General features: G+C 41.5%; 3 protein-coding genes across 4 annotated transcripts in view; 1 reads left to right on the forward strand and 2 right to left on the reverse strand.

Annotated features, from left to right (window-relative positions):
• Window positions 1-17180, reverse strand: part of LOC123961427 (zona pellucida sperm-binding protein 3-like) — a gene marked incomplete in the record, with an annotated part of 791580 nt that overhangs the window by 522888 nt on the left and 251512 nt on the right.
• On the forward strand, window positions 12008-15588 carry fam185a (family with sequence similarity 185 member A). The gene is made up of 8 exons (XM_046036843.1): window positions 12008-12654; window positions 12893-13002; window positions 13413-13505; window positions 13696-13834; window positions 14595-14636; window positions 14730-14825; window positions 14908-15042; window positions 15190-15588. The coding sequence occupies exons 1-8, from the start codon at window positions 12228-12230 to the stop codon at window positions 15300-15302; spliced, it is 1155 nt and encodes a 384-aa protein (XP_045892799.1). The 5' UTR covers window positions 12008-12227; the 3' UTR covers window positions 15303-15588.
• fbxl13 (F-box and leucine-rich repeat protein 13) overlaps window positions 16926-17180 on the reverse strand; it is a 15979-nt gene continuing 15724 nt past the window's right edge. For both annotated transcript variants that reach the window (XM_046036817.1, XM_046036816.1), the window contains exon 22: window positions 16926-16976. The gene's annotated coding sequence lies outside the window, so the exon portion shown is untranslated. The remainder of the gene's footprint in view (window positions 16977-17180) is intronic.

The following is a 17180-nucleotide window of genomic DNA, read 5'->3' on the forward strand; positions in this document are numbered from 1 at the left end:
TTTAGCTCCGGTGAGACGCTTCTGACGCTGTGTCTTGTTCAAGAGTGTCTTGACACAAGGAATGCGACAGCTGAAACCCATGTCTTCCATACGTCTGTGCGTGGTGGTTCTTGAAGCACTGACTCCAGCTGCAGTCCACTCTTTGTGAATCGCCCCCACATTTTTGAATGGGTTTTGTTTCACAATCCTCTCCAGGGTGCGGTTATCCCTATTGCTTGTACACTTTTTTCTACCACATCTTTTACTTCCCTTCATCCATCCATCCATCCATCCATCGTCAACTGCTTATCCTGTTAATGTGCTTGGACACAGAGTTCTGTGAACAGCCAGCCTCTTTAGCAATGACCTTTTGTGTCTTGCCCTCCTTGTGCAAGGTGTCAATGGTCGTCTTTTGGACAGCTGTCACGTCAGCAGTCTTCTCCATGATTGTGTAGCCTACAGAACTAGACTGAGAGACCATTTAAAGGTCTTTGCAGGTGTTTTGAGTCAATAAGCTGATTAGAGTGTGGCACCAGGTGTCTTCAATATTGAACCTTTTCACAATATTCTAATTTTCTGAGATACTGAATTTGAGGTTTTCATTATTTGTCAGTTATAATCATTAAAATTAAAAAGAATGAATGTATACATTATACAAGTTTCACTTTTTGAATGGAATTACTGAAATAAATCAACTTTTTGATGATATTCTAATTGTATGAACAGCACCTGTAAGTAAGCACATCGTGAGCATTGTACAATCCAGAGTCAAATTCCTTGTATATGTACACATACCTGGCAAATAAAGCTGATTCTGATTCTGATATAATGAATCTGTATTCTGAGCTATTTCTTAATAATGGCACTAGGTGGCAGCATAGGGATGGAAATACATTTTGTTCTGTGAAAATCATCACATCCACTGACCCTCACAGCTGTTTCATTAGGGCTCCTGTTGGGAGGTGCAAGTTGAAAATGTACCAATTTGTATTGCACAAGAAGACATGGCTAGTCACTAGTTTTATTGCATCCAAGATCTAAGTACTATTATTCATTTAATGTCAACATTATGTGATTAAAATTTCAATACAATGCCTAAATGTTTTCTTTCATAACATACTAATATTGGATGAAAGTTATCTTTTTGTTATGACAGAAAACTGAAACAAATCCTGCAAATATGGAAAATTACATTTCTCCCAACTCCCAACTGTCAAATGGCCGTCTCTCTCAGGCCACATCCATTTATATGCTACTCTAGACGGTATCTGCAGTCGCTAAAGTAGAAGTCTTAATCTGCCAGAGAGATTGGAGAGGTAATGTACACAGTGTTCATCATTGCTGACATTGGCTTACTCTAAAATGAGATTTGTTTATTTCATTTGACCCAAATTGTTCATTGGTTGAATGTTACACTCTGCACTGACACTTAAACAGTTGCCATAGAGAAGAAGACACAGTTTGCAGGATAATAAAGCAAAGGTTATTTTTGGTTCCTGTAACACCAGGCAGTGCAAAGAGAAGAATGCTTTATATCGCCTTCTGAAGTGGTGGAAAGTTTGTACTCAAGTACAAATTTGAGGTACATTACTTAGTATTTCCATTTTATACTTCTACTCTACTACAATTCAGGTAATAAATATTGTACTTTCTACTCTACTACATTTATTTTACAGTTAAAATTACACTACCTTACAAATAAAAGATTTCACAGATAAAACATGAGCTTATAAAGTACGATACACTGTTCAAAATTAACTACCAGTACATAAAATCATTAAAAAAGCTCTACCACGACCAGCTACGACAGTAAAATTCAACTTACACATTAATACATCAGTAATAATAATGATAATAATATAATAATATGATTTCTATTTAATATCATAAAACTCACAAAAGGCCAATGTTCTGCATTGAGTACTTTTACTTTTTAGTTTTGAACTAACTTTTAAGTTAACAATACTTATGTTATTTTACTGAAGTAACATTTTCTATACAGGAGTTTTACTTGTCATGGAGTATTTTTACTGTGTGGTATTGTTACTTTTACCATCCTCCACAACTGACCTTCAGTATTCTGGATAAGAAAGCAAGATGTCATTCCAATGTTATTACTTTTACCAGCCTAATCTAAATCTAAATATCGATGTAGAATACAGCAAAGACGAAAGGTCAACAAGCTTGTATTTTTGCGATGCACTTAGTCTCACCTGTGTGCATTTACATCTGGTCCATCCACGTGGTTTCTATTAACCACAGCTGGGTAATATACAGAATGCAGCACAAATCAATTCAGTATGAACATCAGGATATGATATGATGAAAAACCAGCTTCAGTTTAATGCCTTTATGGCAAGTGTCTTTACAGAATGTTTCCTACTGCAAAACAACAAATATTCCACTTTCACCTCAGAGTCACTCCCATTGGGGAGAAGGCAACAGCAGCAGATAACCTGTTCCCATGTTACGTCCACTTTCCATATCCTTCATCTGGACAAGGATTCATAAATATAAATTTCAAACAATGTCTTAATGAAGTCCAGACTTTTGGATTAGAAACAAATGGACTTGACGTTATCTGGTGTTGGCTAGCTGTAGGAAATCCAGCGCAGATGTGAGGGACACTGGTTGTTTTATTTTCAAGAATCACAATCAGTCAATTGACAGATGACAGAGACATTATCTCACATGGCAAAGGAATGTGTGAGTTACTGACGAATTAAGGAATTGGCAATGGGTGTGAATATATATATATGTGTGTGTGTGTTTGTATGTGTGTATGTGTGTGTGTGTGTGTGTGTGTGTGTGTGTGTGAGAGAGAGAGAGAAAGAAAGAGACAATTAATTTTAAACTGATACACACTGATCCACAGGATTAAGGCATGAGTTGTATTGTGTAACTGTTTTGCTTAATGATTAAATGTTTAGTTGTTCTCGGCATGCAAGCAGTGAGTCAGTAGAATAATATTGTCCAGGTAGGTTTATACCTTCAGGCAGACAGACTGGTATTACAAGAGGCTGGCGCTGCACTACGACAGTCGTTGGGTTCACTCCAGTTCAGTTGGAAATCGGACACTTATGCACATAACAGACCTGACCGACGACACTGGCTCCTCTGCCCAAAGTGGAGAGATATGAAGTGGCAGCAAAGCCGGACTGATGGTCAGATGTTTGTTCTAGTCTGGATGGAAAAAAACCAAAGTGTTTACACGATCCAGGACAGAGAGTGGGCCAAGCCAGCTCACTGGGGGAATTCAAAACACTGTATCCCAAGAGGGCACCCTGAGGAGAAAAAAAAACTGCTGTCCATAAATGGGTAAAGCCAGGAGTGAGGGTATTATTGGGAATAATAGCGTTCCTTGCTGTGCTCTGCTGCTGCTGAGAGCAGAATTGATTCATCTAGATTGGCTACTATCAAATGAATTAACCTTCTTAATCAACTGCATTAATCGTTATTCTTCTTCATGCAGCCCATGCATCAGGTTAGTTTGTTGTGGCTAAGCAGCGACTGTCTGGGATTTATACGTGGCTGTGCTGTGAAAGATGTGGCTCTATGATAATAAATTGATACGGCCTAGTGTTCAGACAGAAGTCTCTCGAGAGTGTAAACATTTCTCTCACACCATTTCCCAGTGTAAGTGTTGAAGTACTGCAGTGACTGTGAAAGGTGAAAGGATACTTATTCCTGGCTTTTATCCTGCCAACAGTTGTCAAATGTCAAATGAGCTCATAGCTGCGTTAACACAGAAGGAAGAGGAGGAAGGGTCCAACTTGCAATGTAAAGGCATTGCACATATGGAGTATGTTTGGAAAGTTACCACTTTTATATGCATGGATTAGAAGGCCTCAATATTGTAGTTGAAAAATATTATAGCCTCTTTTTCAAAGTAAAAAAAAAACTGAATTAATCGAATCCTTTTCTTTGACTCATTCTCTCAAAATTCAACACATCTGCAAACTATCGCTTTTCAAAGTTGTTACGCTCTTACAAGGTGCGTCTCCAGACATAACTATGAATTTGCAGGCCAGTGCTGTTCTATATTGATCTCTTCTCTTTCACCGTAACTCGTTCTTCATTTCTAACCTGATGCTTCCCACAGTCCTCTCGCTAAACAAATGGTTTCCTTTGTCATTATTAAAGGACAGCTGAGTAATCTCTCCAGCAGCCAGTGAAACAGACAGAGAGAACAGAAATGCGCAAGGGTCAAGTTTCATCGCAGCCTAAAAACAAGACAATTTAAGTGGTCTAATTTCTGAAACATCTAATGCTGGCATTGCATGCTATCACTCATATCTTATATCCTGCGGTGGGACTGACATTTACACCCCAGGTCTCAGAAACTAAAGCCTCATTATCTAAACTCCCTGCCAAGCAGATGCCTCATTTAGTTCATGTGACTGTGTTTTCTCTCTTTCTTTTTTTTCTGACTATATGTAGACACAATGAATTAGCAGAGAACCAAAATCTTACATGAACTGACAGTCTGCACTCAGCGAGCTTAGCTTCTCCACCCGGAGATTGCCTCAGCAATTCTCAACACTTGTTGAGGATTAGTACTGTCCGAATAAAGTCAATAGTACTTGAGAAATTTCTCTGCCCTGGCATTGCGTTTGAATCAAGCGGCCTTCTTGGATAAATCTGACATTCCTGACTTTCATTACTCAGGAGCTGAACTAAACCACACAGCTTACAGTAAAATGAAATATGCCCTTACAAATCTGAGTAACTAACTCAGCCAATATTTTGCTTCAAATGCATATTTTGACCTGTCGCATCTGTCACTCACATGTTTGTGGACCCACTGACAGGAAGCTTGGGAAGCGCCTGCCAAAGCAACTGTGACACACATGCATATTCAAGGCCGTGATAACACAGCATGGAGTGGGAATGCATTACAAATGGTATTCATTAAGTGATGTGATTACAGTGAGGATACGTTGGAATGTAATAACAGGATTACAATAAGACACAGGCTTTCGAAAGCTTTCACAGTTTGACTGAGCTTAGAGCTGTTACGGCTAATTCTGCTTATGTTATAAAGTAGAAATATTTGACCAGTTACTCACGCTTCATGCTTATCATCCACTATCTCACAGAGACAATCTACTGGGAAGGACATCCACACAATCCTCCTTTCACTCTCTGTCTTTTTTGTCACCTGTTTCACTCTCAGAGCTTTTCGCTCCTCATTTCTCTCACAGACTTACTTTCCACTGAACAGCTCCATCCTCCCTCCTCTTCTCCCTCCCACCTTACCTCCTCCTCTCACTGTCAGTGCGCTTCTCAAACTGAGGTGGGTCATTTTTACACTCTCTCCCTCCTCTCCTTTCACTCTTTACTCTCAGAACGTGATGAGGTTAACAGCACTGTGCGTATGTGGGACCCTGCTGGCTTTCTTGAGCCTCTCATGGACCACAGTAGACTCTGATGAAGGAGACCTCCTAGGGGATAATGACTTTGAGCCCTGCTCTGCAACTCTGAGACCTGAGGGGCCATGCAGACAGGGGCATGATGAGAGCACGTGCCCCTACCTATTCAGTCTGCCGCCGCTGACTGTCCATTTGCCAAAGCAGCTCAGGGAGCTGGAGAAGATCGTGAGGGATCTGCAGAAGCTGAAGGACAATGTGGATCAACTGCGGAAGATGTGCGCAGATTGTACAGTAAGCCAAACTGAGAGAGAGTGTGGAAGGCAAAGAGAGCATGAAAAACTGAATGGGGGTAGGGAAAGACATATGGATGAGAGAAACTGGCTGAATGGGAGAAATCCTCAGAGACTACAAGATTTCAGCAGGGAGTGTGGGACAGACAGGGTTAAAACAGAAAAGTCTATGGAAGGAGATGGTGATACAGACTCAGGCAAAAGAACAATTTTGGAAGAGAAAGGGAGAAAGAAATGGGAAGCCGAAAGAGAGTACGATAAAGGAGTCGTAAAAGAAAATGAGAAAGAAGAAACCCTAAAAGAAGTGGTAGAAATGGATGGAAAAACTCTGACAGAGGGGGCAAAAGAAAATGACAAACTGGGGAAGGCAAAGGTGCCAACTGCTGGTGGAAATGAGAGAACAGAGGCAGACAGAAATAAAGAACAAGAGAGAAAAGGGAATTCAAAAGGAGATCGAAGGGATTCATTGGAGAATGGAAAAGAGAGAAAGATTCCAAGTAATGTAAAAGATAAGAAGAAAACAGAAGAACGTGAGAATCACATGTGGCTAGATGAAACAGAAAAAAAGACCCAAACCAAAGAAGACAGGGGCAGTGATGGAATAAAGATGTCTGAGGACCATGACGAGCATACAAATAAGGAGCGAGAGAAGCACCGGGAGGAGAGGAAAGAGGAAAAGGAAAAGGGAATAAAAGTGGAGCGAAATAATGAAAAACCAAAACAGACTGAAAGCATCGGGCGCGCAGAAAAAGAGAAGACTATAAAAGAGGGGGAGTTGGAGGAGGAGGAGGAGGACAGGGAGACGGGAAAGGAGATCAAAACAGAAGGAGAAAAAACGGTCCAGAGCGTACAGAGAGACAGTGATGGCGAATTAGCATCCAGCAAGACGCCTGCGAGGACAGACTTTGTTTCAATCAGCCCAACTTCTGACTCTATCATTAGTTTAGCTCCAAGGCATGACTCCATGGACTCAAACAAAGCTATAACATTTACGTCATCTCTTCCATCTCCTCCTTTGTCCAGCTCCACTTCACATTTGATCACAGATATCAATCCAGGGATGGCAGTATCTGATGACGGATTACCAACCCAAAGCACAAGCTTCAGAAGAGTTGGCATTGCTGATGTTGGAGCAGGCATTAGGACCAAGCCAACAACAACAGCCACAATAAGCACATTGGCTGGCCCTGGACAGCAGATAACCAGTGCCACTAGTAGGTTCACCTCTACAACCAGTGCAAGAGCTAGGGCAGGCTTCCAGGGTCAAGTTGGCTCAACTGCAGCAACTACAACCACCACAACTCCTCTTCAGAATTTATACACAACTACATTCCCAGGAGTCGCAGACCGCAGCCTTTGGACACCTAAAACGAACATCAGCTCAAACACTAAGCCTGCCGTGAAACCTTTACCCAGCAGAGGACCAAAGCCCGGTGAAAAGCATAAACCTGCAATTAAGCCTGAAGCAGACCAAAAGCTTAAAAATACTAAGAATGTCCGTAAATCTGACCGAGCTCCTTTGCCTGACAAAAAAACAAAACATGACCAAAAGCAGAAGCCTTCTCATCAAAAACCCACAACCAACCAGAAATCTAAACCTGGCAAAGACCCTAAACGAGTCAAAATTCCAAAACCTGACCAAAGACCTCTACCTGATAATTTACCTACTGGTCAAATACCTAAACATGACCAAAAACATACAACTGATCAAAACCAGTTACCTATTCAAAAGCCAAACTCTCAAAAGTATATGCTTCCTGTCTTGAGACCTACATCTCATCAAAGGCCTCAAATTGTAAATGCAACTGGTTCTGGCCCTCTAAATGGCCGAGAGCCAGAATCTGAGAAAAGCCCGGTCCATCCTCTCAAAACCGACAAGCCTGGCCAAAAGCAAAATCCTCACAAAAAGCCGAAAGAAGAAACAAAATCTGATCAACGGTCTACATCAAACCAATATCTCACACCTGTTCCAGAGCCTAAACCTGAGGGAAGTGGAACAACTAGCTTCACGCCAAAACCTAACCAAAAGCCTGTAACAGAATTAATGGATAATTCTGATGAGAATCCTTTGCTCGAGCCTAAATCTAAAGACTCAACAACACCTGGAGAAAAGCTTACACCTAATTATGCCCTGATCAAACCGCCTGATGAAACATCTGAACCTGGCCTAGCACCTAAACTTAACCAAATTCATCCAGAGATTGTAACAGGCCAAAAGTCTAAACCAAATGTGAAGCCCAGACCTGACCAAACAGCACAAACCAACCAAGGGCTTACAACACCTCACACTGACCAAATTCCTAATCTTAACCCCGCATCTGTGCCTGACGAAAGCCATGACGCAGGCTCCAACAAAACATCCAAACCAAGGCCTCCTCCCAGACATAGGCCACCAACCAGACCTACATTCAAGCCAGGAGCAATATCGGCTCAGAGGCCACAACCAGCAGCGCAAATAAAGCCAAGTCCAAAGACCAGAACAGATTTAGATCCTCCTCAAATCAGCGGCACTACTTCAGACGGCATCCAATACTCTCAAACTAACATACCACCTGCATCTGGCCCTGTAAAACAGATTGCTGAAGAGACTCATTCTCCAGGGGACACAGAGTTCATTCCCAGCACGATGAAAACTATCACTCTGGGTCCAAAGACCTCCAACAGCCTGGAGACTGGACCCTTCCCTCGCCTTCACACTCTCTCCAAAGGCTTCACGATGAGTCCAAACAGCAGGATTACGTCTGATCTGAGACCACAGACAGCTGGTCAACCACCACCGATCCCAATGACAACAACACCAAACATAATCATCCATGGGATCTTCCCAAGCGTTGTCCCTAGCACCGGTCCAGGACCAACAAAGCCAGATCAAGCTTCTAATACTGACTCCAACTTACAAGCTAAGATACTTTATAATGTGGAGGAAGCAGCCCGCAGAAAAACTCCATATCCAGACAAAATGATGATTCCAGTCCCTACCCCCAGTGCCCAAACTACCTCCACAACCAGTACTGATCTCAGGTCAACAACCCCTGCCACCTCTGGCCCCGAGCCCCCGCCTGCTGAGTCTTCCACTACCAGTGCACGTGAGCTGCGTGTGAAAATCAACCAGGTGGCTGCTTTCCTCAATAAAAATGGAAGACCACCAGACAGACGTCCAAAACAGCACCCTGAGGACAACCAGGGTGGCAGCAGGCCTGAAATGACAGAAAGCAAACTACCAACTCTGATACCATCTAAAGGCAAGAGATATTATTGTTAACACTACACAGTGGTTAATCAAGTTTTGTCTTTGTACGCATGCTCTACCATGAATCTACACATAAAGTAGGTAACTTTAAACATGGATTTTGGCTGTTATTGACAAGCTTGCGTGTATTAGCATGTATAGCAGCAAACCATATTGATTTGCTTTATTTTCAACCTGTCAAGTCACTGAAATGTTTTCATGTTTACCGCACAAAGTGGTAAATGAAGCCTGAAAAGGAAGGAGAGGAGGCACATACAACAAGCAACCTCATAAAAATCTATTGTCTTGTGTTGACATTACATCACAATTAGCCTGAGAGAAAACTGTTGAGGAACTGTTATGCATTAGTATTTGGGTGCTTATAATTGTACTACTCACTCAAAAAAGCAAATTGATGCGACCTGAGCTGAAAGGATTTTAAATAAGAGGACCACACGGGAAGCACTAATGATCTTCATGTAAAAAAAAAAAAAGATAATATACTTATGTGGTCTGAGATCATCTTTGTACCATACATCATGGCTAATGGAGGAATCTGAATATGTGTGCAAAATGTGTGTGTCTGCGTGAGTGTTTAGTGATTTAGGAGCAAACCACAACTATGTGTAGACTAACAGCTTTAAAACAACCTTCCGTGGTGCTTGGCTGACAGCAACTGAATAACTTGTGATAATAAGAATAAGAATAAGAATTAAACTAAAAACTGCCAGCCTCCTTATCATGCAGTAACAGGTGTGAAAAAAACTTTGTTTACCTCATTCTTTACAGACTACATATTATGTGTGTTTTATATATCAAATGAATAACACAGGAAAAGACTCAGACTAAAAACTTGATTATTTTATAGTTACAAATGTTAAAATCTTTGATCTCTCAAATCCAGATATGATATTAAAAGCTGTCTGTGTATCTACCCTGGAGGTCCCCCTATAAAGGCTGCAAAAACACTAAATCTTTTATGGTGGAAAAGTAGTTTTGCACTGACCTGCTGCACTTGTGACCTTATTTCATGGCTACATCCCAGCTGCAAGATGAAAATTTCACCTGCAAGATTTAAGCATAAGATTAGATCACTCTCTAAATGAAGAATGACTTTTCTTTTGGTGGATTTTCAGGAAAAAAGGTGTTCATAATTCTTTGCATTTTCTTCTAAATTTTGTTCATCTGCAGTTACAATGACGCGGACAGACTGCTCCGACCACCTGCTCATGGGCGAGACAAAAAGCGGGGTTTACCTGGTGACCCCTGACCGCCGCAGTAGGAGCTTCCCGGTCTTCTGTGACATGGAGCTGGATGGAGGAGGATGGACCCTCCTGCAGCGCAGACAGGACGGCAGCGTGAACTTCAACCGCACATGGGCTGAGTATCGATCAGGTTTCGGGGAGTTGGACGGAGGCGAGTTTTGGCTGGGCAACAACATGATCCACCTGCTGACCCGGGAGAGGGACATGGTGCTGCGGGTGGAGCTGGAGGACTTTGACGGGGTGATGGAGTATGCAGAGTACGAGCAGTTTAAGGTGGCTAGTGAACGGATGCGCTTCAGACTGACAGTAGACGGGTACTCGGGTACTGCAGGTGATGCTCTCCGCTTCAGTAAAACCTATGATCACAACAACAGGGCGTTCACCACCTCGGACAGGGACCACGACCGCTATCCATCCGGGAACTGCGGGGCCTACTACAGCTCCGGCTGGTGGTTTGATGCCTGCATGGCTGCAAACCTCAACGGGAGATACCATGTGGGGAGGTACAAAGGTGTTCGGGATGGGATTTTCTGGGGGACGTGGCATAACATATCTGCAGAGTATTACCCAACCAATGACAGACAGTCTTTTAAAACTGTCAGGATGATGATCAGACCAAAGGGCTTTGCACCATGAGCTGTGATTCTCTTCCAGGGCATGTTGGGAAAGAAACATGCAGGCTTATCTACCATTCAACCATAAGCTCCTTAGATGCTATTTCCAATTAAAAAAAAACCGAGTATACTCTCCACACACTTATTTTACACTATTAACACAACGCTGCCGCCTTGTGGTGTTTGATTCTGTTATACTGATTTGTTTACAGGATAATATAACAACTGAGGATGTACATAGTTACAAATGTTATAATCCTAATTACACAGTATCTTTTTATAACCTTTTAATATGAATATGTCATAATGTTTTTTGAGAGTGTAATTTGTTCAATGACGATAGATGGAAAGAGTTATTGAAGTCTGAATCTGACGGGTATGCAACACAGATATTTTTTTATTACAATACTGGAAAGCCAGTTGGTGGTTGGTTGAAGCTGTTTGGGATGTTTTGTAATTAAGTTGTTTGGTTAAAATAAATAAAATTATGATGAACAGGCTATGATGGTTTTTGCATTTGTTTCTCCTTTCTTCTGTTAAAATGATCTGCGAAATAAAGTACAAAATAATGGAATTAAAACTAGAGTTAAGTCAACATTTTTAATAGAAAAGATTTAAAGGACAGACTTACATATCTGCACCATGCAGTGGAGATTTGGACTCCAGCAAACACTTCAAGACTCAAATTCCCAACAGCCTTTGCGGAGAACGACGTCACCTGCGACTTGTTCACATAAGCCTACTGATTGGACAAGACCAAAAGAGAAGCGGTATGAGTTTACAAGCGATTGTACATCCGATCTGTTAAGTTAACTAGAGTGTAGGGAGTAAACGTGCCTTTAACATCAAAGAAATAAAATGCTTAGGGAGAACACTGGTTGCTGGTATCTTTACGCGTTTATTCCCATCTGAGGAAAACTCCTCAGTGCTTGCAGTGTGTGTAACGTTAGTATGAAAGTCAAAGCAGGTGCCTTATTGGGGCCCTAGAATTATGTTTGCCTACATGCTTGATTACATATTTACAATAACAGAGGAGTAAATGAGTATGGTGTAAAACTATAATGGTGAAAAAATTATGGTTTGTATTTCCAACAAATCCTGCTTTAAATATATACTTTAGCTTCAACAGAGCCCTTTCCTAAAGGTGCTTCTTTTATTATTATTATTAACTGCAACTCACAATTTCATTAGTGTGTGTGCTTTCTGATGTCTTCTTTTATCTTGTAGTATATTTCACGACTTATCATAATTATATTATATATATTTTAAAAAGATCAATTCATGTCAACTTGTTCTTCGCTTAGTCTGAAAACTCGTACCGGAAGTATTAGCATTGTGCTAACTCTACCACACAGACTTGACAGCGTATTGACAGTCCATACTGACCGAATGGCAGCTCGTTTAGCGCAGTAGTTTGTGTGGTTAAGTCGCTGTAACAGCAGCAGTGGATGAGCTGGTTTACCGGAAAGTGACAAAAGATGTTTTGGAGCTCAGCAGGACAGCGGGGATGTGTCGGACTTCTCCGCTGCTGGTCCCTCGCGGCCAGCTCCAGGACCCTCACAACCCCTCGCTGCCCTTCACGGTTCTTTTCCATCTCTGCCACCTCGAAGTCTCGAACGCACGTGGAGGTAAACCCGCCTCTGAAGCAGTGGGCCCCGGAGGTGAGCCCCTTCAGCACGGTACGGGCACAGCTGGGCTGCAGTATCTCCATAAGCCCGCTGGACCCGCACGCCTTCCCTGAGGCTGATCGAGCTCTCATCACAGTCCACGGGACAGACACCGAGCAGGAGGTCGGTCTGGATCACTTACACGTCCACTATGATGACCAGAGCAAAGAGCTGCACATATCAGCTGGGGAGGTTAACAACAGCGTGTTGATTGATGTAGCTGCACCTATCAAAAGTAGTGAGTACTGATCTGACTGCACCTATCAAACGTAGCGAGTGTCTCCTGTGAAATGATGCAACCATGGATGAAAATGACCCCTTAATGTTTACAAAACATCCAGGTTTAATATTCGATGTCTAAAGTAGGGCTTATTATTTCAATGGTGCTTTAAAATGCCATCAGGTTGTTTACAGCAACAGGCATGATATTGTCTGTGGTCCTTGGGTCCCCCCCTAATAAATTCTGCTTTTGTCAGATCTCTTCATTACTACTCAAGGAAATGGCAACGTGCATGTGCAGAAAATGGAGTGTGATATCTGCAAGGTGCAGACAGAGAAGGGTAACTGTTTTCTGCACTCAGTCAAGGTAAGTGGAGGCATGACAACATGAATGCTTCCTGCAGAAAAATACACAAATACGAGTACGAGTAATATGTTTGCACATTACTGTATCCTATTGGCTGATTTCACCATTAAACATTATATCACTATTGACTCAATATTGTTGTTATTTCAGATATTTGACTGATTGCGAATCTAGAATTGTTGTTGATCTTTTCTTTGTCATTCCATGCAATTATCAAAGTAGCCACAAAGCTAAATAGGAGTCAGTGTTGCCTAATATATATAGGAACAAAAATAATGGCTTCTAAAACTATATCACTGTTACCCTATAGCAATAACTTGTATTGGTGAACAGCACCAAAGATCAGACTTCAGATTCCACATTCCATTTCTTCCATTCTGATCCTCTCACTGTTGTTTGTTGTTTCTCAGGGTCACCAGGTCGAGGTCCAGTCCCAGGGAGGAAACGTTACATGTGTGGGCACTATCCATGGCAATGTGAACATCAGCACATGTGGAGACAGTGTAAGGACGGTGTTACACTTACACTCAGCATTCATTAGGGGGCAGCAGCAGCCTGAAAACAGACTTTATCTAAATGTGTTTTCAGCGTTGTTTGCAGAATACCTTTTAAATTTGGAGACAAAACTGAAAAGAGTTTTACCATGCATCACCTGGCTACGGTCCTGTGCAGTGATTAGTTGTGTGTTTACAGGCAGTGGTTGTCAAGAAGCTCCAGGGCACCAAAATGAATGTTTCAACAGAATGTGGCCCTCTGAAGATCAAAGCCATCTATGCGGAGTCCAGCTTCATCTCCTCCTGCTCTGGGAAAGTAGAACTGGGGCATGTACATGGTGAGCAGACAGCAGCATCTATTCCTCATCTATACTAAAGCATCATCTTATCTTCATCTATATTGTTTAAGTGGTTATGAGTGTTACACCAAATTCATTTTACTTTTGTCCAAAACAACACAAATGTTTCCTTAATTTGGGGTTATGATGTTGTTAAGGGACAACAGCATGTGAAGAGGAAGAACCAGGGATTAAACTACCAGCCCTATGATTAATAGGCGACCCAATTTCCCACCTGCGTTACTGCAGCCTGCCCTTCAAACTACAGCATGTATTTTTTTTATTAATCTGCAACCTGCAGATAGCGGGTCACTCAGCCAGTAGGTTCTAAAATCTTTAAAATACTTCCCATGAGGCATTGGGGGCACACAGCTGCACCATGTTTACTTGGTTAGTAAAGCAGGGCTTTGGTATGTCAGGAATCCTGGGCTCTGATCAAACAGAGTCTACTTAACTGTAATGTGGTTGTAATCTGTTTGTTTTGGTGTCACTATAAAAGTTGTTGTAAGACAAATTATTGGAGGTATTGGAGGAGACACAGATCATCATCACAGAATATATGGAAACAATTTTCTTGTTAACTTTATTGATGCACGTTTATGACGTGTGCAGTCTGTGATAGAGGCTCTTCTCTGCCGTATTTTCCAGAGTCTTTACTGGTTAAAGATGTTGTAATTTATCTACTAGTAACTGAACATAATCTGACAGCTACAGTATATGTATTAGTTGAAACAGAGCTTGTGCTTTCATTGGTTAAAAGGTGATGCCACTGTGAAGAACGTGTCTGGAGATACAGCTATTGGTAAGCAAGCTGATTCTGCTGATTCATGATACGTATGGTATCCATCAGTGGCTGAGATAGGCCAGCCATCTGACGCTTTCTTTGCTTTTACAGATGGTTCAAATAGCTTCCTGAAAGTTTCCTCTCACAGCGGAGGCATTGATGTCTATGTGGGAGACGGTGGCAGTGCCGAACTTCACAGTCAGAATGGTAAACACACAGCATAAGAAGAATATTCACCTTTTGAACCACGGTTTTCCTTACCGAGGACTGTTTTCTTTGTCGTACGTAGGAGCGGTGTGTGTGCGTGTCCCCTTCTCACTGAAAGCCGGGGTGGAGCTCTGTGGCACGTCAGTGGATATCAGCCCAGAGGTTGTTCTGCATGGAGTAGAAAACAACACAACTGAAGGCCAAACCACAGTTACTGGTAAGCCATTATTCTTCATTATATCACACTTCATGGCACAGCTAATTACCTAAACCCTCAAACAATTAAATCAACACAGAACGTTCTGTTTCCTTTCTACACTCGTCTGTGGCCTGTCTGTTGTTTCCCCTACTGTGTCTCTCTCAGGCTATATAAATGGAGAGTCTCCAGTGGACCGGTGGGTCAAAGCTCAGGCAGACAGAGGCTCTGTCAGACTGAAGACACAAAGCTGGTTTGAGTCCTTGAAGCTGGGGAGCTGAGTTATGAGTGACACTGCATCCCTGCTCAGGATCTACTGTACTGTCAATAAGGACATTATGTATCTATAGTATTTAACAAATATTCTATATGTGTTAAAAATCACTGTACATACACTGAGTCTGGATAGCATACTGCATAACAGCACTGTCAGTGGTTTTTTAAATGTTAATTAGAAACAGATTTGAATGTTTACTTGTGATGTGAAATATTGCCAGGGATTGCATGTCTTCTGGATGGTCTGTTAATACTATAAAAAATATATTGTTATGTCTCAAACTTTGAAAAGAACATGAAAAAGTGTGGTTTTTTTGTCATTAACTTCAGTCAGACACCTCTGTGCTGTCAAATTCAATTATAGCTGCAAATGACCAATTCTGAATTTGACTGGTATTGACCTGGCTCTAATTAATGAAAGCTAATTAATGAAGCCATTTTCATTTAAGCACCAAGTATTGAAAACACATTTTCTGCAATCCTCTTTGCACATTCCAAAAGAGCTTTATATTGTTACCCCAAATAAGCAGCAAAATTGTACAGAATATGACTTCCACTAACAAGCTTAATCTCACGGGAGCGTAAAGCATAAAGTGAGTCTGTGTATACTGTTTAGGTCCAGCATAAAACAAATCCACACATTATAAAAATTTCAGTAAAACTAAGTGTGATGTAATTACAAAGTGTTAGATAAACAAAGGATAAACCAAGATTGTAATATAAAAAATACAGCTTTTTAATTTAAAGAGCATAAATAAACAAAGTACATTTCAAAAGGAAATAGACAATCACGCAGCACACAGACAAACCAATGTTAATCACATAATGTAGACATTTAAAAACCAATTACAATCAATCAACTCTGTAATCAGACTGTTGACATGGTGAGGAACACCAGAGAAGGGATTTATAGCTCCATGTGTTTAAAAGTATAAAGTTTCTTAAAGGTCCAGTGTATTTAGGAGGATCTATTGACAGAAATACAATATAATATCCATAACAATGTTTTCAGTGGTATATAAAGACCTTACATAATGACCCATTATGTTTTAATTACCTTAGAATGAGCCTTTTCTATCTACATACACTGCGGGTCCTCTGACATGGAAGTCGCCATGTTGCACCGCCATGTTTCTACAGTAGCCCAAACGGATAAACCGCTCCACAGAGCACATTTCGTCACGACGTTGAATACATACAATAAGAATAATAAGTGGTAGTAGTAGTCGATGGATTATTAAAAGTAAGAAAAGAAGAGGAACTTGGACAAATGGAGGCCCACACATATTATTTAGCACAAGAGCCAACAGAGCTTGTCAACCACAGTAGCTTCTCCTGCGCTTGGAAAGAAAGGAGTGAGCGGAGACTGATGACTGGTGCATTCATGAGGTGTCGGAATAATCAGAATGTTTTTTTCCTCCATAAATCTTTATTTAGTCATGTGACTCAAGGGGTCATCTTCTCTCCTATTGGTGGACCAGTCAGACAGGAGAGCTCTAGGCCTACTCTGCCTGCAGACATCAACGATCTTGCCCCTCACACAGTCAGATGGCTTCCTTCAGTGCGCTGAGGTGTTTAACAACTCTGAAGACAATACTACCAGCCATGTCTTCCTTCTCTTTTCATGTAGACACTCCGACAGGTAGTGCTTTCAGTTTGCTGCATGCATGGACACAGAACTGCGGTATAGGGAGAAGCACACGGTCAGCTGGCTGCAGCTAAATCTGGAGTGCAATCGTATTCAATTCTGAATGGTAAATTCAGTTTTAACGGAGCAGAGCGAGCTGACAGGCAGAGTTAGAGACTTTTTCTGTCCGTTTCTCTCTTTACAAAGACGCATGTTGCAGTCAGAGTCTTCTCTGAGATGCGAGCACGACATACAA

The sequence above is a fragment of the Micropterus dolomieu genome, linkage group LG22 (assembly GCF_021292245.1).
Source record: "Micropterus dolomieu isolate WLL.071019.BEF.003 ecotype Adirondacks linkage group LG22, ASM2129224v1, whole genome shotgun sequence".
NCBI classification, from domain to species: Eukaryota; Metazoa; Chordata; class Actinopteri; order Centrarchiformes; family Centrarchidae; genus Micropterus; species Micropterus dolomieu.